This window comes from Patella vulgata, chromosome 2, assembly GCF_932274485.2.
Source record: "Patella vulgata chromosome 2, xgPatVulg1.2, whole genome shotgun sequence".
NCBI lineage: Eukaryota > Metazoa > Mollusca > Gastropoda > Patellidae > Patella > Patella vulgata.
The window spans coordinates 47318294-47337056 of record NC_065880.2 but is presented as its reverse complement, the minus strand read 5'-3'; the positions used below and the strand labels follow the sequence as shown (position 1 = coordinate 47337056).

The window sequence follows — 18763 nt, the reverse complement described above, 5'->3', positions numbered from 1 at the left end:
AGGAATGAGTTCAGCTGTGAAAGACTTTGTTGACAAGTGTGATATCTGCCGATCATTTGGTATGAAGCAACAGAAGGAGACACTCCATCCACACGACCTACCAAGTCAACCATGGACCAAAGTAGGAAGTGACGTTTTCACTTTTGACGGTAATAATTATTTGATTACTGTAGATTACTACTCAAATTTCTGGGAGTTGGACTATCTTGAAATTACTAACAGTGCTACAATCATTCGTAAACTAAAATCCCAATTCGCCAGACATGGTATTCCTGAAGTTTTCTTCTCTGACAACGCTTCATATTACACATCTGAAGAATTTCTTAAATTCAACAAACTCTGGAATTTCAAGACTAACACTTCATCACCTGGATTTCCTCAGAGTAACGGCAAAGCAGAGCAAGCCGTCAAAACAGCAAAATCCCTGATGCGGAAGGCGAAAGCCTCAAACTCTGATCCGTATCTTGCAATCCTGGATTTTCGCAACACACCAACTCAAGGCATTGCAGCCAGTCCAGCACAACGCTTAATGAGTCGACGAACTCGAACACTGTTACCAACTACCGAAAAACTCCTAAAACCACAGGTATCTAACTTTTCCTCCAAACTACGCCATGAAAAGAAACGTCAAGAGAAGTACTACAACGTGAGTGCTAAAGACCTACCTCCACTAAGGAAAGGGGATGTGGTGCAAGTTCAACCTCAAGGTCAGGCTCGTGGACAGACCTGGCTTAAAGCCAAAGTAACCGGAAATGTAAACACGCGATCATACAACGTGGTTACTGGGGACAATAAATCCTACCGTAGAAATCGACGTCATTTACGGAAATCTGGTGTTAGCTTCAATATCTCCCCTCCGCTAGAGTCCAACCGACCTTCTGTGGATAACTCAGCAATTCCTAGACCACCTGTCAAAGTTCCTGATATTCCACCTCAATGTGTTACCCAGAATCGTGAACAACGAGTAACTCGGTCTGGTAGAGTTATTCAGCAACCGCAGCGTTTTAAAGACTATGTGATGGACTAACAAGCCTTGATACCTATGTGTGACACTAAACAATAAGACATTTGATTTATAGTTCTATGTTCATGTTAAATGACTTAAAGTTTAACTGTTAAAGATTGTTTTACTTGTTCACATGATATATACATTTGTACATGTTTTATTTCAACCTAAAGGTAAACACTAAAAGAAGGGAGATGTAGCATGTGATTTCATTATAATATCATGTGACACAATTACCATACACGTTCTACTTACGTATGTAGTCTGTACAACATGGCCGCTAGTAAAGCTATCTTTTGAAGTCACTCGTCTTGTTATGCCCAGACCTCGTTACTGGTTTAAGACCAAAGTGATACAACCACCTAAAACAGCTTTGGAGTTGTTCAGTACCACCACAGGAATCATGAATGACCACTGCCAGACAGTTTGTGCGGTGGGTTGCCCCTAACAGACACGCCCAAAATAACACGAGCCCCAACTAGGATAGATAAGTCTAGATTAGCACAAAAGTGTACCACATGAAAATCGCACAGCAATGTACCGTACATCTCCAGGTATTACAAAAACGCTCTGACAGACATTTCTAGTGGTGGGGTACCCCTGACAGAGCTATGTAATTGCCAGACATTTATAGTGATGGAGTATCCCTGACAAGAGTTATCTAATTTCCAGACCAAAGCTAGGCTAGATTAGCTCAAATCTGTACCACCTAAAACAGCTTTGGAGTTGTTCAGTACCACCACAGGAATCATGAATGACCACTGCCAGACAGTTTGTGCGGTGGGTTGCCCCTAACAGACACGCCCAAAATAACACGAGCCCCAACTAGGATAGATAAGTCGGCACTGTTCCTGTGGTCCAAAAAATTAAAAATTGTGCCAGGATGCGTAGAATACTAATACCTAGCTGACAGACATTTCTAGTGGTGGGGTACCCCTGACAGAGCTATGTAATTGCCAGACATTTGTAGTGGTGGAGTATCCCTGACAAGAGTTATCTAATATTTAGACCAAAGCTAGGCTAGATTAGCTCACATCTGTACCACCTTAAACAGCTTTGGAGTTGTTCAGTACCACCACAGGAGTCATGAATGACCACTGCCAGACAGTTTATGCGGTGGGTTACCCCTAACAGACACGCCCCAAAATGCCACGCCCCCAACTAGGCTAGCTTCGCAGGCACTGTTCCCGTGTTCTAAAAAATTAGATTTTTAGCCAGGATGCATAGGATACTAATACCTAGCACGTATGGAAGAGGCGATAAACTGCAATAGCAAGAAATTGATTTTTGGGCAAAAAACATTTTATTGGGCTAAAAATGCGTTTTTGAAAAATAAAATTGTTCCTACAACCGCAGTTTATCGCCTCTTCCATATGTGCTAGGTATTAGTATTCTACGCATCCTGGCACAATTTTTAATATTTTGGACCACAGGAACAGTGCCGACTTATCTATCCTAGTTGGGGCTCGTGTTATTTTTGGCGTGTTAGAGGCAACCCACCGCACAAACTGAGCTAATCTAGCCTAGCTTTGGTCTGGAAATTAGATAACTCTTGTCAGGGATACTCCGTCTCTACAAATGTCTGGCAATTACATAGCTCTGTCAGGGGTACCCCACCACTAGAAATGTCTGTCAGAGTGTTTTTGTAATACCTGAAGATGTACGGTACATTGCTGTGCGATTTTCATGTGGTACACTTTTGAGCTAATCTAGACTAGTTGGGGGGGCATGGCATTTTGGGCGTGGAATACCGCACCCACCACCAGAAACCCGGCAGACTTACATTCTGATGATACCAGATATACATACATTGATACCATATAGGAGAAAATTGGTACACTTTTCAGCTAGGTTAACCCCCTGGGCTCCTGCTCTATAAGCCCAATAATTTTGGAACAGTCTCTGTCTATTACATCTCGGGTTATTTCTTGAATTCATACATTGACAGACACAACAGCAGATTCTTTTTTAAAAAATATCTATTCCAATTAGTTCTGTATAGTGGACAGGTGCGTGTTTCACATTTAGTAACGAACATGGTATGAACACACAAACACGAGTTATATTATTTGTATAAGTAAAACATTAGAATCAAAATTAAACAGAGTATTATTACTACTCAAAACAGGTGTTATTAACGTACTGTATATAATGAAATCGGATGCACGGATTAGACAATGCTCTCAATTGATGTCATTATGAAGATTTTAACTCTTTTAGTTATTTTGGCAACTACCGCTAAGAGCAATGCCTTCTTCTTCAACTCCCTTTCAAGGAATAGTAAGTATATGTATCTACATTCTATATATATATCAATTGATTATATAAAACAACCCAATAAAGATTACTCTTACATGTGAAATTGTTATTTATTATAAATGAAATGAAATAAAATGGGGTTTAACGTCCTACTGTTCTGCTCCTATACTTTTCTGCATACGCCATACAGTGTGCTATGAGGGAAATTTTGCCCGGGCAGCGGCACTATCGCATATTCTTATATCGAATTCCAACTGCCAGGGGATCTTTTACGTGCATTCCAATATATACACGGGACAAAGTGACACTACATGGTTATTATCTACAGTGTCCTACATTTCTGCTCCAACTGGGCTAATGATGACGGCTGCGTTAAAACACATGCATTATTTGTATAACTCTTTCATTAAGTGTTTGTGTTTCTTTTTTATTTATATATTTTTTTCTTTACGTATTATTATTAGGTCTGTTTAGATCTTTAGATCGCATGGCTAGAGTATTTTATATGATATATAGCTACCATTTTACAACGGCGTTAGAAATGCACACAGATGGGTGTGTTCATTATTTAAATTGTTAATGAAAGTATTATTGACTTTCAGATTGGAATGGTCTAAAAGGTAAGTAAGCTTTCATAACAAGATAAATATTTATTATGTGTACATGTATATTGTGTATTCGTTGAAGAATAAAATACAATGGTCTAAAAGAAAAGTTCTAAGTATTTATAAACAAGATACATATTTATTAAGTGTATATTGGTATTCGTTGAATAATAAAAGAATATCTTATCGAGTTCCCATTTCATTTAACCTTTCAGTGAAGTTTGGATTAAATCCATTTTCAAACAACTTTGACGCTTTACCGAGAACTGAAGCTGATGCTATTAAAGAGGATTTCACAAAAATATCTGGTTGTAAAGATATAGGTTGGTTATTTATGTTTTTCACATTTAACTTTAGAGAGTTGTACAACTGTTAAAATTAGAATTTAATTGCCTTTGCAAATCCCACCACCGCCACTTCCGCCCATTGCCTAATATATGTATCAAGGCGTCTCACAAATATCACTGTGGATATAGTGCAGTCTCCTTTGTTTTAAATTTCCATATACTATTACATATGGGGTCCATATACCAAACAGTGGTTCCCAACCTTTTACCACCCGCGGACCCCTTGCGAAATTTAACAAATCTCCGAAGATCCTCACATCTGCAACCCCAACAACCTCGAATACCACGAATTTCATCCTCTATTTTCCTTCGCGACCCTTTTTTCACGGGCCCCCTTTATTGCCTTTGACTTCGCGGACCCCCAAAATATATTTTCACGGGCCCCCAGGTTTGAAAACACTATATAAATCTAAGCTACAATGCGGTATTGGCGATGCAAACTGGTCAAATCATTGGAAAATCATCGAAAAAAATTGTTTCATGTGCTTCTTTCCCTCCACCCCAATGAATCAATTTTCAGTGTAATTTTGGTAATTCATATCACAGATAGTTTTAGAGGAAACCGTTATGTGAAAGATGGTGACCACGCTGTTGTACTTTTATATGATGATCAAGGTAACATCGCTGGAATTCAAGCTGGGGTAATTATTGTCTATATATCGTAATGTTCTTTAATTCTCATTAATGTTCATTTAATTTAATAAATAAATGTTCAACCTATCACCAGGGGCGGATTCATGATTTTGAGGAGGGGGGTCTGGTCCAGAAATTTCAGATCTCCATTGAAGTGTTACGTGAAAGATGGTGACTATGCTATTGTTCTGATATGATGGAAGAAATTATTGTGTATCATATTGATCTCTAAGTTTCAGATATAAATGTTCATTTTATTCAACAAATAAATGTTCATCCTATCATACTATATCAAATCTACATTCATTTTCCAGGTACCAGACGGACAAGAAAATAAATATCCCTTTGATGGGGTAAGGCCACCATTTATACACGAGAATGGTTTCAACTATATGACGGCGTATTTTGTTGATCCATGTGAGTTAATAGAATGGCATTTCACTGAAGAAGGGCGATGTTGGTATCCCTTATTTCCATTTTCACGACCCCAAGTCAAACACGACGCCCTATATTTAGAATATGTAACGTTGCCCTTCTTTTATTGTATTCAGTTTCCTTTATTTCATAGCTACAGTATGTTCGCCTGACACAAGTGATAAGGAATACACGGAGATTGGAACTAACCTGTATATCCAAAATGGAGCAAATCCAGAAAAAGACAGTCTATTGATACCTCGTGACGAAGCAGAAATCGGAAATACAAAATGGACAGAAGGAAAATGTTTCTACGGAATGGGTAATTTTTAAAATATTCAATGTATAAACCTAGATTAGAATTATTTTTGACGTAATTGATTGGTGTGAAAATAGTTATTTTGTGATTTTCGAGAGGTAAGGGGATAATGACTGTTTTTTGCTATCCAAACGGGTAAATAGTGGGTAAATAATGCATGTTTTGTAATGAATGTTTTGTACTATCCAAACGGTACTAGTGGGTAAATAATGCATGTTTTGTAATGCCGGTTTTCTACTTTCCAAACGGTACTGTGAGTAAATAATGAATGGTTTGTGCTATTTAAACGGTACTGGTGGATAAAAAACAAATTGTTTTGTGGTATCCACAGGTGAATGGATAAAGGATATTTTGTAAGTTTTGTGTTTTTTTAATTGTAACAGGAAAACATTATTGGTACGATTTAAGAACAGATACAGACTGTGAAAGTTATTTTCCTGTGTTTTTGCTATATAATGGAGGCAAATTGAATGGATTTGGTTGGGCATTTACCACGAATCTTACATCTCCTAGATATGAACATCCTAAACCCTCCCAATTTAAAGTAAGTAAAACTGATTTTCAGGCCATGATATTTTTTTCGTCCACGTAATTTTACGTCACGTATTTCAATCGCAGCACGAGTCGTGGTAGTTGGAACCTAGCATTATGAAATGAAATAATTTAAATTAAATTTTATTTCTTATTCACCAGTGATATGACCGTATAGTTTGAGAGTGAAAATCTTAACTGAAGTACATTTTGATATTGTTTTGTTTTTCAGTCATTTATGTCAGAGGTACCAACATGTTTGTATAACGTAGGACCAATTGCAACCATGCATATATATATGACTGCTACTCCTAGGCTAAATTTCTGCTAATATTAAAAATATTTTCATGGTTTGTTTGTTTTTTATTCACTTGTTTTAAAGAGAAAAAATGTAGAGTCCAATACAAATCCTATTAGATCACCTTTTGTTATGAAACTGTGCATTACCTACATCAGGGCCAACTTAACCGGATTATAGGCCCTGGGCAAAGCACTGCGAATAAAATATCATATTGTGTTTTTACCTTGTCTCAAAATTCTAGCTCAAAATATTGAGTCGTTTGGACGTGAACGTCAAAACTGCTTATTCGGACACGTAACTCTTTTAAGATTTCGGGTCAATTTTTTCGTTGGGTCACCTGTTATCGATTCCTGATCCTTTTAATGTCTTTACAATAAATGACCCATGTGCTGTACTTGACAACGAAAGGTAAATTTCACCTACACATTACTTTTATAAAATAAAAGTCTGTTTTTTACCTTGACACCACATAATACAGCTTGGGATACCTGTCTCCATTTCTAGATGGAGACTGACGGGTTTAAGTTGTTTAAAAACTTATCTCATATGTTGAGTTAGTTGCTCGGCCCTAAGGTAAAGGATTTTAAGAGATTTTAACACAGAATTAAGCAGTTTTATTCTCCAAAATATTATCGAGATTGACCCTTTAAGTAAAGTTGTTAACGTATTAAGAGTTCGTGCGTTTTTTTGTTGTTTTTTTTATATTAAAAATCAAATACATTTTGTAGTACTTGTGGAATAGAGTATTCTTCCACTTGGACGTCATTTGTGTTGATTTTTCCACGTGACCAATTAATTTAAGCAACTACAGTACAGTTGAGGTTGATGTTGTGATCTTACCGGGAAAAGATGGGCTTCTGATATCCAATATTTAAGACAAAAAAAAAAAACCCAAAAAAACAAAAACATTTTACCTTTGGTACAGGTTTCAGCGCCATTTGTAACAAGGGACTCGAAGAACGAGGCTAGGCATATTCCACGAGTCATGTCAAACGGTGACGTCATATTCTTATCTGAAGTGCATGCACAATAAATACTATCGGTGTAGACTAGAATATCCAGACGCTAGTGATTGCCATTCGAATGTTTTGAAATTAAAGTAAAACTGAAACGATTGAATGTAGATCAATGTATATACATTCATATTACATTATGTTATGCGTTGCGCCCCATTTGTGTCAATTTCGAGGTCCCAAATATTAGCGATTTAGCTCCTTTAAGGTCTGGCTACATCCGCCTATATCTCGTAGACAACAATGTATTACACATAAAAAAGAGTTCAGCGGGAACCAAAATATCATGTATCCACACATTTTATATTATTTTTTTATGTGCAAGAACTGATTAAGCGCATTAGAAATATAATTTTAACATTGACATCTTTGCTAATAAAGTAACGCAGAAATCGTAAAGATCGATAATAGCTACTCAGACAGTTTTTAGTTCACAGATAATTCCTGTGAAGACGAAGGGTTGTTATATGACACAGTGGCAAGATATCAGTTCGAATCGAAACCTGCTTCATAAAAAGAACTGGCTGTCATGAGATCAATATATCGAGAATAATATTGTAAAAGCCTATGCATAGTTTTGATTAATTCTGCACTTGCTTTTACATGACCACAGCTTGACCACCACCTAGAATCAAAATCTACGCATAAAAGTGATCTAAAAATTCTGAATCTCCAGAATTCAGCTACTAGACTAGTATATCAAATGAATGGAAATTCTTCAAACTGCACCCAATATGGGATATAAAAAAAATGACATATAGTCCAGCAGTGAAAGGTCAATTTGCAGTTTCTACATTTGTGAGATTTGTAGAACCAGAAAATGAGTGATGCCACCCGGGCACCCTTGGTCGTTTTTCTGAATGTACAAATTAAGTCCTCCAGTTTATTGACTATAGCTCAGCTCAAGTGAATATGCATGATAACATGACAAATCGATATTTACGAACATAACAAGCCCTTTGCAGATGCGATCAAGTGACTCGCTCGCGGGCTATTAAAAAATTAGGTTACGCCATTATTTCTGTATTATATTATTGTACATAGTGTACATAACTTTTTGATCTTTTTTGAGTACGCATGTAAAATTTTGGGGAGGAGGATTATATTAGTCTTTGTATGTTTCCCAATCTTGAAATTCAATAAAATAATGTTTATATAAAAAATGTTACGAGGGATAATTACACAAAAAAAACTGTCTATACACGGGTAATGAGACACGGTCACTCCACCTTTAAAACGTATTTCTGATATTCAAAGACTAGTTACATAAACTATATAGTACCACGTATTTTTTTGAAATATCTACCTGGGAGTGAAGGCCGCAAGATTCGTAGATTACCTATGCTGAGCTGTTCACAGTGAAGTTTGTTGTGCTCAATAAATTGTACCGATAGAGACAAAGACAGAAATGGCAAGGGCTACATTCGTGGCTAACAAAATGAAAGGAGGTATGATCCGAATCATGTATCACGCTGGGTGGTTTTAAGAAGATGCAGATTATAACGCTTTCATGTAGGTCTTTAATCACCCGAGAAAACAATTCCCATTACACTCACAAATTTCTCTTCTAATTTTCGGGTTGTACACAGTGTTATGTTAATAAACCAAAAACTCTATCAACACAAATTTATCTTTACTCTCTCTCTCTCTATGGTAACATCTACATCTGCATATTTATTAAAGATAGGCACACCACCGACTTCTCTACGACGTATTCACTCAAACGTGTTCACAAAACAATAGACGTGTATCGGCATGTAACATTGATAGGCGGTACTATTTTGGACACAAGGCCCAACATAAAAGTGATATAAATAAAGGTTATATCTGGCATACATATTTGGAAAGGTCATAAGTGATAAAATTCTCAAAAACATCGAACAGTCTAAGAATAATAGCTGTCAAAACTAACATTTTAACCTAAAATTTACACAACAAGCTTATAATAATCCCAGAACACATCCTCGATTAATAAACGTATAAGTTATCGTAATTAATAGTTGCTGAACATAATTTCAAAGATGACACGTGTCGTTTTGTCAGTGTCATCGTACAGAAGAATTCTTATATCACAAAAATTACAAATTTCATGAAATGGAAACACTAACGTCGGAATAAGAAAGCGTCCTGTGAAGTCTCATTGCCAAAAAAAGAACACCCTTCCATCGACTCGGACTCATAATGGTTGATTCTCTACAAAAATATCAAAATTATATGAATCTTATTGCAATTAATAATATAATAATATATTTCCAATAAACAAGAATATGTAAATGACTTTGGGTCTCGAACCGCTTGGTCTTGTATTAAACACACATTATGTAAGAGCTAAATCTGCCTATTGCAAGTCTTTATTTAGGCTTCAGATGTTATAGAAATTATTAATTAGACCTTTATTTACATGACAAGCTCAATATTAACGCTGCAGACCCTCAGATGACTTGGATACAACTTGGATTTAAACAGTCGTCCATTTAAAATTAAATCAAGAAATGGCCGACCAAGCTAACGTTTACCGTTAGTCACTGACGTCACTACCGGAAACTGGTGATGAAAGGCCTACCAAGCGAGGGTACGATAGCCACTGAGAATGTTACTTGATAATCGAGAATATGTGGGTGGAGTTATCTGTCAATCAAACGATCGACAATTCTCGGAGACGATGCGGACACAGTTGATGTCTATTTCTAGTCCAAACTTCCAACAGTGACAATAAAGTAATTTTACTGAAATTTTCAATATTTTCCTTTTTTATCATCTATTTTTGAATTATTTTAGCAAGAATGGCGAACTCTTTATTAAACTCTTAACTAATTTATCTTTAATGGCCAGCATGTAGAAACATGATTACATTACTATCCATTTCCTACATCAGCCACGTAAACACTTTCTGTAGTTGAGTTCACCACGATTGGTCAGATTGGGACGGCCTTGTGCTTATTTCGGGACATCTTGATAACAAAAATACACTGTGTTTTCCAATGCAGATTTGTGAGAGAGAAGCCACTTGTCATGCTTCTTATATCGTTCGGTAAAGTAAATAGATACAGTTGTATGAATACACAAACAGACCGGTGATAGTATTTGTATAAGTAAAACACGAGAACGTAAAATAAACAACACGAAGATAGTATACAGGTGTTTGTAAACTAGAGCTAATAAAATGCATTATTATTTTAAAATCCTACATCATTTGTAAAAATATAAGTTTACGATGAAGACTTTCACCTTTTTAGTCATATTGACAACAGTCACAGCTACCAATGCCTTCTTCTTTAACTTGGTAGATTACTTTTCAAGAGATAGTAAGTATATAAGCAATATTGCGGACATCATTAAAAATAATTTTCGGGACTTTGATTACAACTTCTTTATTTCTTTAAAGAATTGTTATGTAAGATTTAGATAAAGTGCTGGTAGTTCTTGGTATAATAGTCAAAAATATATAATGTAAAATGAATATATTGAAAATTCCAGTCAAATTACTTTAGTCTGAGTATTTGAAGTTTTTTCAAGTATCATTAGACAATGTCTATATTATCCATTTTATCGTTCAGTTATTAAATGGCGCATATGTTAGAATCAACTCAATACCTAACCACGGACATCCGATAGTCTAGAGAGTTGATTATGTCTTATTAATTTATTTGAAACTCAGAACAAAAGACCTGCAATAGGCAGATTTAGCACAAGTACAAAATGCAACTCTAAGCATTGAACTGCATAAAATCTTTGTGCAAGAATACAGGAGTAAATGTTTAACACTAGCATCGTTTTGGAATCACCATGCCATATAATATATACATAATTATTTCTACTTTCAGATTGGAACGCTCTAAGAGGTAAGTTTCAAATACAAATCAACAATGCCGGCACAATAATGGTGATCTTACATATCTAATAATATGTATTTTTAAATATTGTCTAGAAAAATAAAAATAATATGTATTGGTGTCGTCAATTATATTATATTATATTATATTCTAGTGAGGTTTGGTTTAAATCCACTTGAATCAAACTTTGACGCCCTACCGAGGACTGTAGATGATGCTGTTGAAAATAAGTTCACAAAAATATCTGGTTGTGAAGATATAGGTTGGTTATTACTTTTTCCACATTTAGCATTAGCAAGTTGTAAAACTGTAGTAAAAGTTATAATTAAATTATATTAGATGTATTTTGACTTTATCAATATCGGTATTAGGACTTTGTACATTGTACTTTTTACATATAATCAATGGAAACGACATTGTCGCAGAGCATTTAATATTGGCAGCGATACCCTTCTATACAAATATGCCTATATTTTATCTCCATCAGAAAAGGTCAGAACGAAAATGATTGACGGGTTGGAGGTTCGACTCGGTACCAGTTTTGACTAGGTTCCTTGTGGATGGACCTCGTTACGCATCTGTTGCTCTTGTTTATATTATGGTATTTATATCAGCGAATATTCGCTGAAATATTCAATTGGAATTAAGTGTCATTTTGCAAAGTGCAACGTCTAGGGTAGTATAATGATGTCCCCAGAAAATTAGCTAAAAACGAACCTCCGTATTATTAAGGCAATCGCAAGCTACTCATATTTATTGGATCAAAGATAATATAATGCTATAGTACCCTGGAATGTTAATCCGACACTCATAGTTGTTTTTGTAAATTGCAGTTCTTGCTTGATATAGAAGCATGATTGTACATTGCTGTAATTGATACAAACAATATCACACTGTTTATGTATTATTCCCTTGTGCTCTTTAATTTACAGATAGTTTTAGAGGAAACCGCTATGTGAAAGATGGTGACTATGCTATTGTTCTGCTATATGATGTCCAAGGTTACATCGCAGGAATACAAGCTGGGGTAATTATTGTGTATCGTATTGAACTTTAAGTTTCATTAATGTTAAAGGAGGTAAGTCACTAACTCAATATCATCGACATTCGTCGACATTGCAAACACGAGGTATTGGTCAATTTAAATCAACATTGATGCTGTTATCTTACCGTGAAAAGGTGGGTTTCTGATGTCCAATATTTAAAACAAAATAAAAATTTTAAAATTGGCGCACGAATCGCGTACTAGAACGCTTTCGAGTGTCATTTGTAATGAAGCTAAACATATCCCACAGGAGAATACTATCGGTGTAGACTGGAATAAACAGACGCCAAAGACTGTCATTCATTTGCACTCTTCGCGTATTTCGCCGAACATAACTAGAAATTATAAATTACGGTAAAAACAGAAACGACTGAATGTAAATCGGTTTATCTATAAATGTATTCATATTACATTATCATATGCGTTGCGACCCATTTGTGTCCATTTCTAGGTACAAAAGAATAGTGATTTAGCTCCTTTAATCATTTTATTCAACAAATAAGTGTTCATTCTATCATACAATATCAAATCTACATTCATTTTCCAGGTACCAGACGGACAAGAAAATAAATATCCCTTTGATGGGATCAAACCACCATTTATACACGAGAATGGTTACAACTATATAACGGCCTACTTTGTTGATCCATGTAAGTTAATACTAAAGTATTTTATTTCAGTTTATTGACAATCCCGAAATGTCTCTCTAAGAACCCACACCAGACATATTCACGATTTATGCTTTAGATTGGCATACACTGTTAGAAATAAATGTTAATTTACCGTAAGAATGTGGTAAAATATTTACGTAGTTGTATGTTATTTTACAAATGTATGTTTTATTACACCAAACAGGAGTGATAGTACAAATAGTCGTAAAAAAAAACATATTATACAGGTGATTTTACCGTGAAATAATTTATTTTTACATACGTAACGTCAAAATACAGTAATGTTCAGTGTATTCAAACTATAGGAAGATGTACCGTAGCCCAAATTGGTTGTCGTAAAATGTTGAAATCACAGAAATGTTTTATTCAATAGTAATGAAAGCAAACCTTGAAATATTTTTGTTAACATTTCTCAACACGCAACCAATTAACAGTGACCGTTGAAGTCCCCAACCAAATAGCAAATGATGTTACGACAACCACCAGGTAAACTGTCAGAAAAGTATGTAAAATTACAGTAGTACAAGGGTTTTTTGTACCTCAATTATCGCTATATTTTACAACATATACTACTTTTACCAAGTCTAATGTATTTTTACCGAGTTTCAAGTATGTTTATCGAGTTTCATGTCTTTTTGACAATAAGTGGCGATGGAATCAAGGACATATTCAAAATCCTGTAAAAATACATATAATGTAATAAAATTGAACTGAAAGTAACGCAGCAAGCGTGTTACTTTACAGATTTTACGTTTGTTCACATTATTATGTAATTTACTTTTAGGTAAGAAATATAAGTAAAATTACAGCAGTTAAAGAATTTGTTTTTACCTTAAAATATTGAACGGAAAATAACATAGCCAGCATGTCATTTTACAGACTTACGTTTATTCACGTTATTTTGTAAATTTACTTATTCGGTAAATTTACTTATTCGGTAAATTTACTATCTCTTATTGTATTTTAGTATTCCAAAGAAAGGAAACATTCCTAATAAGTATCTTCTTATGGTATTCATTTCAATTAATTAACCATAATATGGACAATCACATCTTGTAAATTTAGTGTATTGCATGTCATGTATATCTAGTTTCCATTATTTATAAGATCTATAAAGTGTATTGATATTCAGCGTACGTTAATCAGTTTGTAAGTATTTTCTTAAATGCATAAAAAAAAATGTTTTGACTTTCCGGCCGTAGGTTGTATTATCTCGTTTTCAAGTTCACTTGAAGGCGGTAAATTAAACCGATTGGCCAGTGATAGTTGGGCCGGACTGTCTGTAAGCAGGGTTATAATGCCTGCAAATAGATAGTACCGCGAGCTTACATCTGAAAGCCTGGAACCATGCTCTCGTCTACCAAACAGGATTATCGATATTCAATATATATTGAAGGGATATTAATACGAAATATTTTACACCGGGGCTATTGCTCGAATCTTGCATGTAAAATTACCAATATTAGTATTTTTAACAAAAGTGTAAATTAACAGTGTGATGTATTTTTACAAGAAATGTAAATTAACATTGTGATGTATTTTTACAAGAAATGTCAATTAACAGATATGTCCTTCTACAGTAAATTGTTAAATAACTAATGGTGTAATTTTACCTATGATTTAGGGGCAATTTTTGCTGCCCGTAATTTTAGGGTAAAATAACCAAAATATTTCTAACAGTGTATAGGAACGCCTCCAATGAGGCATATTTATTTTATATAGTGTTATTCTTAATTTGTATACGCCCATATTTCGTCACCCAGTCCGTCGGTTGGTCGGCCGCCCCACAACAATTGGCTTGTGAACAAATTTGGTTGTAGGCATTGTTTTCGTGAGTGGATGAACCCTATCGATTTTTTTAGCTGTCCACGACTTTCCGTTCCGGCGTTATACCCCTTTGCCGCAAATGTTGTGAACGCGAGATAAACTACAGTTTTAACAGATTGGCTTGTCAACACGATATATTCCCCACAGTTTTCAATTTTGGTGTGAACACTGTCGACTGCCGCGATATCCTAGTTTCTGTTCCGGGGTTATTCCCTTTTACGGGACAAAATTTATGAACTCGAGAAGGCTACATTTTTTTAACGAACCCTATCGATATGCAGTGTTGTCTGACTTTCCGTTCCGTAGTTTTTTCCCTTTACCTGACAAATTGATGAACTCGATAGAGGCTACTTTTTTAAGGATTTATTTTTCAAATCTGTATGTAAGCATTGCGGTCATGAGATTTTCTGCTTTACACAACTTTCCGTTTCAGAGTAATCACCCCTTTGTCGAAAACCTTGTGAGCACGATATGGGCTTGTGAACACGATAGAGGCTATAATTTTTAACAGATTTTGTAAAATTTGAAATAAAGCATTGGGGTCATGAGAGGATGAACCGTATCGATATTCAGCGTTCCGCGACTTTCTGGGATTATGCCCCCTTTTCCGAAACACCTTGTGAACGCGATAATGGCTATAGTCATCGATATGTTTAACGGATGTCTTTCAAGTTTGGTGGGAAGCATTGCGTTCATGAGAGGATGAACCCTATCGACATCAAGCGTTCTGTGTCTTTCTTTTCCGGAGTCATCCCCCTTGTGAACACGATAGAGGCTATAATTTTTAACGGCTTTTCTAAAATTTGGTATGAAGCATTGGGTCATAAGAGGATGAACCATATCGATATTCAGCGTTCCGCGACTTTCTGGGGTTATGCCTCCTTTTCCGAAACACCTTGTGAACGCGATAGAGGCTATAGTTTTTCATATTTGGCTTGAAGCATCATAATCAACAGCCTTCCGCTCAGTGCCAAAAAAAAACGTGTTAACGCGATAGGTTTCGTTGGGGTCATGAGAAGATGAACCCTGGAGATCAGATTTCTTCAAAGATCCATGATCCGGATAAGCTGCAATTGAGACAATGCTGGTGTGTAGGCGTATTCCATGTATTGTGTGGCTATCTTTACAGATCTTATGCTTCTTTTGCTAAACGGATGTATATGTATGGAACCATGTCAATGCTACTTCGTAGTTCAAGTTTCTGTTATGCTATTTTTTCGCAGCTACAATATGTAAGACTGGTAGAAGCAGTAGTGATTTCGAGGATTCTGGAACTGGAACCAATCTCTATTTTCAAAACGGCAACAGTCCAGAAACTGATCATATGCTGATACCCAGAGATGAAGCAGCCATTGGAGACCCGAAATGGAAGAAAGGAAAATGTTTCGCTGGAATGGGTAATTTTTAGAATTCTCTAATTTAACTTTTAATCCTCGCAGAAAGTTTGCACTTAATCTATTGTTTGTACATTATATTTCACCGGTCGGCAAAGATGGTCGAATTGATAGTCCCTCTTTAATGTTTGTAACATTGTAATCTTAATATGCTTTCTTTGTAACAGGTGTGCATTATTGGTATGATGCAAGAACAGATACAGACTGTCAAGCGTTTTTCCCTGCATTTTTACTATACAATAAAGGCAAACTGAATGGCTTTGGTTGGGCTTTTACCACGAATCTTACATCTCCTAGATATGAACATCCTGATCCATCCGTATTTGAAGTAAGTAAAGCTGTTTTTAAGACATAACAGAGGGCGTTATCATTCGCGAGAAGAATATGAATCAAAATAAACTTGGACTAATTATTGTTGAAAAATCTAGAAATGGCCTAGTTGGAGTAAGAAATTAAAACAAAAATGCCGCTTAAAATGTTTAAGATTCGTAAATTGAAAGTAAATTCAACGATGACAAAGCAAATTGTCTCAAGATTTGCAAGCAATCTAATTTGAACATCACCGATGTACATGTACGGTCAAATCACGTCAAACCACACCCTTAGGCGCTAATTCCCATTTAATAGTCCCATCGTTAAAGAGAAATTACGTCTTTTTCTGGCTGCAAATGTTATATAAATTATTATTTAGACATTTTATTCACATGGCAAGCCCATTATAAACTTTCCGGGCCATCGGATGGCTTAGATATTGAGTGGGTCCGACAATGCCCGCCATATCTTTGTTAAACGATAATATGGCTGCCACTCGCGATTGAAGGACTGGGGTTTTCAATATACTCATTCATTTTTCATTATCTATATTTAAACTACTATACCAAATACGACAATCTCTGTATCTAAATCTTAAAAAGGCAATCTTTAAACAACTGAATATATTAAGTATCGCAACTTGGGTTAACTTATTACGTTAATTCCTAAATCTTACATAAAACACTGATTTTGATTTTTGTATTATACCGCCATGTTTAACAGTACATAATTTTGAAGGTGTATTTTTTTCAGACGTTTATTTCAGAGGTTCCAAAATGTTTATACACTGTTGGAAAAATATCTACTATGCATATTTATATGACAGATACACCCCAACTTAATTTATGTTAATCCTACTAAATTGAGAATGTATTTATGATAATTTTAGAATATATCATCAATTCTGTTGTTTTTTGTTTGTTTACTCGTTTCATGGCACGTTTGTGGTTTTAATTTCTCACACATCTATAAACACACATGTAATTGTAACAAATAGGAGATAAACCATTCGTACAAACATGATACTTGTTATTTACTGGAATATGACCGAATAAAAAGTCATTTCAAGACATTGTAACTTTTAGGAACATCGAGATCCGTATTGACGTCATGTATGAGCGTAAACAAAATTATGTTGAATAATATGAAAAAAACCCGTGAAATATAGATAGACCTTCATTCCAAGATAAACGTTATTACGAAGGTTTTCAGGTATTAGGGGTGGGGGAGGAGGGAGACATAGAATGTAAGTTGTTCCTGGAGCTGGATTTTCAAAAGATCCAGCACAATATTCAGTGTTAAAGAGCTTATTAAAACGATGGCGTGAATACATCGCAATGAAAAACAAACGGAAAAAATAAGATTTGATAGACAGGGTGACGGGTCTTTTCGCACAATATTCAGTGTTAAAGAGCTTATTAAAACGATGGCGTGAATACATCGCAATGAAAAACAAACGGAAAAAATAAGATTTGATAGACAGGGTGACGGGTCTATTCGCGATCAAGAAAGGAATATGCATGTATACGCCAATTCGTGGTGTCTTGAAAAGTGAAGACCCTCGAATTAAACATGCATTATGCAAGAGCTAAATCTGCCTATTGCAGGTCTTTCTTTAGGCCTGAAATGTTATCTAAATTATTAATTAGACATTAATTAACTGATCCAGGCCTTAATTAACTCTCGATGGCATCAGATTTCTCCGATATTAAAAAGATTAGAATGGTTCAGCGATACTTTGATTTAATCAAATATGGAGGACCGAGACTTAGCTTCGATCAATCAGTACGGTGGTTGAAATTATTGCAATAGAGTAATTTGAATGAAATTTTCAAATTATTCATTTTACATCATCTACTTTCGAACTATTATAGCAAGAATAGCTAGTTCTTTATCTAAATCTTACACAATGTATCTTTAAGTAAAATACAAAGTCGAGCTCGTGAGAAACATGGACGAAATACGTTAAAGAGAGAAGGAGGCACGCCTCTACCACCCAGAGTGAAAAGCTTCCTAAATATATGTATAATAGTCACACGATTTCTTCATTTAATTTGGTCTCATAACGTTTCAAATGAAAATCTGATCTAAGAAATGCCGCATTCCATGTATGATCGGCTGATGTTTATCCGACAAATTAGATAGTATATTCTAACAAGGCCAGTTTGTTGAGCTAATCATTATACACAGAAAGTTATTCACCGTGGATTTTCAGAGGGTATTTAAAAAAAAAACATGTTGTGTATTGTTTAT

General features: G+C 35.3%; 2 protein-coding genes across 2 annotated transcripts; both read left to right on the top strand.

Annotated features, from left to right (window-relative positions):
* The first annotated feature begins 3204 nt into the window (after positions 1 to 3204).
* Positions 3205 to 6463, top strand: LOC126809497 (uncharacterized). The gene is made up of 8 exons (XM_050534111.1): positions 3205 to 3286; positions 3868 to 3885; positions 4086 to 4193; positions 4764 to 4858; positions 5165 to 5267; positions 5419 to 5586; positions 5967 to 6127; positions 6347 to 6463. Exons 1-8 carry the CDS (start codon positions 3205 to 3207, stop codon positions 6443 to 6445), a joined length of 834 nt encoding a protein of 277 aa, XP_050390068.1. The 3' UTR covers positions 6446 to 6463.
* A 4125-nt stretch (positions 6464 to 10588) lies between these two features.
* On the top strand, positions 10589 to 17418 carry LOC126812281 (uncharacterized). Its single transcript, XM_050538581.2, has 8 exons — positions 10589 to 10733; positions 11253 to 11270; positions 11416 to 11523; positions 12194 to 12288; positions 12854 to 12956; positions 16028 to 16201; positions 16366 to 16526; positions 17264 to 17418. Exons 1-8 carry the CDS (start codon positions 10643 to 10645, stop codon positions 17360 to 17362), a joined length of 849 nt encoding a protein of 282 aa, XP_050394538.1. The 5' UTR covers positions 10589 to 10642; the 3' UTR covers positions 17363 to 17418.
* The last annotated feature ends 1345 nt before the right edge of the window (positions 17419 to 18763 follow it).

Bases quoted from the DNA above. Each gene is read 5' to 3' on its own strand.
- LOC126809497 (XM_050534111.1), top strand. From the start codon at position 3,205: ATGAAGATTTTAACTCTTTTAGTTATTTTGGCAACTACCGCTAAGAGC. The intron at 4,194-4,763 runs GTTGGTTATTTA...TTCATATCACAG, and splicing joins ATCTGGTTGTAAAGATATAG to ATAGTTTTAGAGGAAACCGT. The intron at 5,587-5,966 runs GTAATTTTTAAA...TAATTGTAACAG, and splicing joins AAAATGTTTCTACGGAATGG to GAAAACATTATTGGTACGAT.
- LOC126812281 (XM_050538581.2), top strand. From the start codon at position 10,643: ATGAAGACTTTCACCTTTTTAGTCATATTGACAACAGTCACAGCTACC. The intron at 11,524-12,193 runs GTTGGTTATTAC...TTTAATTTACAG, and splicing joins ATCTGGTTGTGAAGATATAG to ATAGTTTTAGAGGAAACCGC. The intron at 12,957-16,027 runs GTAAGTTAATAC...ATTTTTTCGCAG, and splicing joins GGCCTACTTTGTTGATCCAT to CTACAATATGTAAGACTGGT.